At 40.7% G+C, this 6,000-nt stretch overlaps 1 protein-coding gene across 2 annotated transcripts in view; it reads right to left on the reverse strand.

Moving 5' to 3' along the window:
* Positions 1-1,577: 1,577 nt before the first annotated feature.
* The window catches only part of PARP9 (poly(ADP-ribose) polymerase family member 9), a 38,631-nt gene continuing 34,208 nt past the window's right edge, over positions 1,578-6,000 (reverse strand). For both annotated transcript variants that reach the window (XM_039240648.1, XM_039240647.1), the window contains exon 11: positions 1,578-2,386. In XM_039240648.1, the coding sequence (XP_039096579.1) occupies positions 2,007-2,386 (380 nt within the window). In that variant the 3' untranslated portion in view covers positions 1,578-2,006. The remainder of the gene's footprint in view (positions 2,387-6,000) is intronic.

Here is a 6,000-nt window from a genome sequence, read left to right on the forward strand (position 1 = left end):
ACAAGACTAAAAGGCGAACTACAAAATGGGGAAAGATATTTGCAAATGACATACCTGATAAAGACTCAATATCCAAAATATATAAACCAACACCCAAAAAGCAAATAATCAAATTTTAAAAATGGGCAGAAGACATGAACAGACATTTCTCCAAAGAAGACATCCAGATGGCCAACAGACACATGAAAAGATGCTCAACATCAGTCATCAGGGAAATGCAAATCGAAACCACAGTGAGATATCACCTCACACCTGTCAGAGTGGCTAAAATAAAAAACACAAGAAAGAATTAACTAACTGGAATTTTAAAACTTCTTTAAAAATTAAAAAACACACACACAAGAAACAACAAATGTTGGTAAGTATGGAGAAAAAGGTACTCTCATGCTCTCTTGGTGGTAATGCAAACTGGTGCAGCCTCTGTGGAAGACAGTATAGAGATTCCTCAAAAAAGTAAAAATAGAATTACCACATGATCCAGTAATTCCACTATTCCTAAAGAATATGAAGACACTAATCTGAAAAGATATATGCACCCCTATGTTTATTGAAGCATTATTTACAGTAGCCAAATTATGGAAGCAAACCCACTGATATCCATTGATAGATGAATGGATAAAGAAGATACGGTATATATATATACACAATGGAATATAATTCAGCCCCGCAAAATAATAAAATCTTGCCATTTGCAACATGAATGGAGCTAGAGGGTACCATGCTAAGTGAAATAAGCCAGTGAAAGAAAGACAAATACCATATGATTTCATGGACATGTGGATTTTAAGAAACAATACAAAGGGAAAAAAGAGAGAAACCAAGAAACAGACTCTGAACTACAGAGAACAAACATGGTTACCGGAGGGAAGGTGGGTAGGGATGGTGAAATAGGTAAAGGGGATTTAAAAAAAAAAAGAGGAAGAATGCTGGTTGGCCACAGTAAGAAGAGGAGTAAATGTTCTGTGCAAGGATATGAGAGTCAGGAAATTTTGGAAGTACAGAGAAATACAGATTTCATAATAGGCAAGAGATAAATGGTGAGATTAGCTGGCCTTTACATTGCAGAACTCTGAAGTCAAATTTGGGCACAGTCACAGTGGATTCAACCTTTATAAGAGCTTTTCACTCTGCATATTCTTCCATCTCTGCTCCTGATTCGCTGCATTCCTCTTTCACCTAACTCTTACAAATATTTCATGTCTCAGCTTGAGTTTCACTTTCTTTAGAAGGCCTTCCTCCCAACCCCTGATTAACTTATTCCTCTCCTGCTTAAATTTTTCCAAAGAATCTGTAATTCCTCTTTTATTATACTCAATCATAGAGCTGCATTTCTGGCTATTCAGGCTCAAAGCTGTCTGAAGATATTTGTCTTGTCTGCTGTCATGTCCCCAGCACCCAGAAAATGAAACACGTCTGGTGATCAAGAAATATTTTGGTGAATTAATCATTTGACCTCATGATGCTTGAATGGCATTGCTTGAGATGGTGAATCGAAATATGATATCAGTAGAATATCAGCCTTTTGATGTCCTTCCACCACAAATAATGTCATGTTACATATAACTTTTCAAAGCCAGTTACTCAAAGGTGATTTATTTTAATATCTAAAACACTATATAAAGTGACCTGGAAAATCTAAAAGCATCCTGCTGTTACACTATCATTTTAGAAACTAAAAAGCCTTGAATTATATGATAGAAAAATCCCTTCATTACATGTAAAACATTTTTGTTGTTACCTATAGTAAAAGAGATTAAAGGACAACTTGAAGGAGAGGGAATGGTCCCGGGAGTGTTTTAGTTGGGATCTATGCATCTCAACCCCAAGAGATGAAGACAAAGATGAAAGAACTAAGATGCCAGTATGTGGCAGGTCCCTTAAATAACCCAATCAGTCCATAGGGACAACCCCTTTGACATATTCAAACCACTCTGACTTACTGATGGTCATTATTTGGATAGCTCCCTCAAAGTAAGGTCACGCCAGTTGTCAAAATGATGTGGAGGCTAATCAACAGAGCTACCACTTGAGAATCTTTCCCAAGGCTGCTGTGAAGACAGCATCATTGGTCCTGCTGAGTCGTCCTGTGGCTGTACACGATCCTGGGTGCAAGTCCACAAATATCGAGGCATAGCCTGTGTGCCATTACAAATAACGAAGATTTCAGGGCTGGAGACATTGTCAACCATGCTATCATGGCTATCTATGTTTCCAGGACTCAATGGTGGGGGGACAATATTTAACTGACGACCCTGACAGAAGGAGCCTGTGAGTACTTCAGCTTCAAACACATATATCAGCTCATCTGTGGTAGATGTTTTCTTGACCTGGGATGCTAGGTTTTTCAGATTCTTGGTGAAGTATATACCAACTCCATATTTTGGGTCTGATAAAAGAAAAAAAAAAAGATCATTATGATCTGTTGAATCGTATTGCCTATTTGGGTACTAATATGTATTCTCTCTCTAGTCCTATTACATTTTCTAGTAGCTACATAAAAATGTAAAAACAAACAGGTAAAACTAATGATTTTTATTCAATCTATTATATACAGTATGGTATCATTTCAACATGTAATCAGTATAAAAAATTATTAAGGAGATATTTTACATTCTTTTCTTTGGTAGTGGTCTTTAAAATCAGTATATATTGGGGCGTCTGGGTGGCCCAGTTAGTTAAGCATCCGACTTCGGCTCAGATCATGATCTCGTGGTCCATGGGTTCGAACCCTGCATTGGGCTCTGTGCTAACAGCTCAGAACCTGGAGCCTGCTTCAGATTCTGTGTCTCCCTCTCTCTCTGCCCCTACCCTGCTCTCACTCTGTCTCTCTCTCTCAAAAAAAAAAAAAATTAAAAAACATTAAAAAATTAAATATAAATAAATAAATAAAATCAATATATGTTTTACACTCAGAGAACATCTCAATTTAGTGTAACCACTTTTTTTTTTTTACAAATAGTTTATTGTCAAATTAGTTTCCACATAACACCCAGTGCTCATCCCCACAAGTGTCCTCCTCCATGCCCATCCCTCCTCCCCCCCACATCCATCAGTCCTCAGTTTTTGTCAGCATTCAAGAGTGTCTCATGGTTTGCCTCTCTCCCTATCCCCCACCATTTCCCCCCTTCTTCTCACCCTTGTTCCTCAGTTAAGTTCCTCCTAATCCTCCTATACGTGCAAACATATGGTATCTGTCCTTCTCTGCCTGACTTATTTCGCTCAGCATAACACCCTCAAGGTCCATCCACGTTGCTACACGTGGCCAGATTTCATTCTTTCTCATTGCCATGTAGTAGTCCGTGGTATAGATAAACCACATCTTCTTGATCCATTCGTCCGTTGATGGACACTTAGGCTCTTTCCATGTTTTAGCTATTGTTGAGAGTGCTGCTATGAACGTGTAACCACTTTTGAAGTGCCCCAGAGCCACATGTGGCTAGAGGCTGTTCACCAATTGAACAGTGCAGCTCTAGGGCTCCAAAAAATGACTAAGACATGATCCTTATTCTCAACAATTCACAAAGGGAACTCCCCACATGTAAACACAATTTTATGTGGAGAGCAAATATTTTGAGATAAAAATCAAAGGTTTTTTTACTGGGAGTTTCCTCTTGCTCCTGGTTCCTTCACCCATTGAGTTCTTGCTACTTATTACGTCAGGGAAAAAGGGATAGAGCTTAGAATAAAGTCAGGTGTGTGTGTGTGTATTTGTGTGTGTGTGTGTCTGTGTGTGTATAATATACATATTATATATATAATTATATCCTACATAATTAATTTTAATCAAAGCAGAGACTGTGGTCTCGAAAGTTAGGTTTTCTGAGAGAGGAAACGGTTTTTTGAACGAAAAATTTAAAAACCTAAAGAATTCAGGGCACCTGGGTGGCTCAGTCAGTTAAGCATCCAACTCTCTGTTTCACCTCAGGTCATGATCTCACGGTTTCAGGAATTTGAGACCTGTGTCAGGCTCTGTGCTGGCAGTGTGAAGACTGGTTGGATTCTCTCTTTTTCCCTCTCTCTCTGCCCCTCCCACACTCATGCTCTCTCTGTCTCTCTCAAAATAAATAAACTTTAAAAATAAATAAAAATAAATAAAAACCTCAGGAATTCACAGCATGCAGTTTATGCCATATATAACAGAGGAGCGAAGGATGAAAGATATTCTTAGAATAGTTTTCTCACTTCAAAATAAATAAAAATTCTTCCTTTCACCTGGTAGGAAGAGAAGAATCCAAGAAGACATGACTAGAACTCTTGGGGATGAGAAAGGGCTCACTTCACTGCCCCATTCCCTCAAAATAGCCCTGGGAGTTGAGATGGGGCAGAACAACAAGAATCTCAGAAAAATGGGGCGGGGGACTTCTAGAGTAGAAGGAACCATTACCTGACTCTACTGGGTACAGCCTCCTCCCCCAGCCTGGCAGCCTGGCTGGGGAAGATGTCCAGAACAGGTGAGGACTACTACATAAGACCTTTCACTTCAGCTTGGAGGATGTGCACACTCAAAAATTTCCTGTGTTGTAGGATAGGCACAGACAATGGTTTAGAAAGGAATTCCCTCAGCATGAAAAACAGAGTGCACCATGTAGACACTGAGAGCAAAGGGCACCATGAATTTAAGCACTGGAGGGTGCTAATGACCAAAGCCCAGGATGGCTTATCTAGCAGAGGACATCAGGAGGCAGAGAACAGATAGATGCACACCATGAACCAAACCATCCTCCCCACAAATGCTTTGTCCCATCATCTAAAGCACTTTCAGAAGAGAAGGAGTGGGTAAACCTTGCAGGAACTGAGTTTAAACCCTAAAGGGACTAAGAAAACTCAGAAAATGACTGAGTTCATCTTGAACCATCAAGAGGTTTCCACATCTGCAGACATGGGAGCATGAGACATAGGTAAAGTTCTATTTTAGAGCAATAAAGAAGACAAGACCCACACCTGAGTTGTGGGGAACTGTAAATTTTGATACTTATTGGAGTTACAGATGTGGTAGCAAAGGAATACCAGACGTGGAGGAGGCTGGAAGAGGAAGCAAGTTCCTGGCACCTGCAGGAGTGAGGGAAGGTGTCAACCAGCACATGCCATTTGAGCTATGTCTGGAAGAAGGAATGGCACTTTGCAGGGCTAAGGATGATGAGGGAAGGCATTCCACATGGAAAGGCACAGAAGCATGAAATCTCCAGCACATTTAGGAAACTCTTAAGCAGTTCATGGCTGAAGTGTTGAGGAACATCATGACAAGGCGGGTGGAATAATGTGGGGCTAGGGCCTCACATGATCTGCTAAGGGGTTTGGGGTTTTACCTTGTAGGCAACTAGAAAAGCAGATAAGAAACAAGCATGTAATTTTTTAGCAGGATAATCCTAGTAGCAGAGTAAAGGATAGGTTGTATAGGGCTGGTTTAGAGGCAAGGAAAGGACCTGACAATTGTCTAGGCCCAGGGGAAGGAGAACAAAGGCGGGAGGAATAGAGAGGTGAGACTAGGCTGCAAATGTCATTTAGAGGGAACCACTAGGGATGTGTGACTGCCTGGAAATAAGAGTGAGAGGAAGGAAGGAATGGAGGATGGTAAAGTTTCCAGCTTAGGAGACCCAGTAGATAGATGGTGATGGTATTAGCCAGGTTAGGGAGTACGGGGGGGGGGGGGGGGGGGGGGAACCCATGACCTTAGCCAAAGTCTGATGTCCAACCAACTGAGCCACCCAGGCGTCCGTCTTACACTTTATTCTTACACGGATAATCAATATTTTTATTATTATTTAAAAATGTTTATTTTATTTTGGGGGGGAGGGGAAGAAGGAGTGGGGAACAGAGGATCTTAAGTGAGCTCCATGCTGACCCTGATGTGAGGCTTGAACTCATGAACTGCGAGTTCACGACCTGAGCTGAAGTCAGTCACTCAACTGACTGAGCCACACAGCTGCTCCCAGATAATCAGTATTTTAGACTTTGTAGGAACGCTTGGTCTCTGTCACAAATTCTGTTTTGCTTTTGTTT

This window comes from Hyaena hyaena, unplaced genomic scaffold, assembly GCF_003009895.1.
Source record: "Hyaena hyaena isolate Hyena2069 unplaced genomic scaffold, ASM300989v1 scaffold_180, whole genome shotgun sequence".
NCBI classification, from domain to species: Eukaryota; Metazoa; Chordata; class Mammalia; order Carnivora; family Hyaenidae; genus Hyaena; species Hyaena hyaena.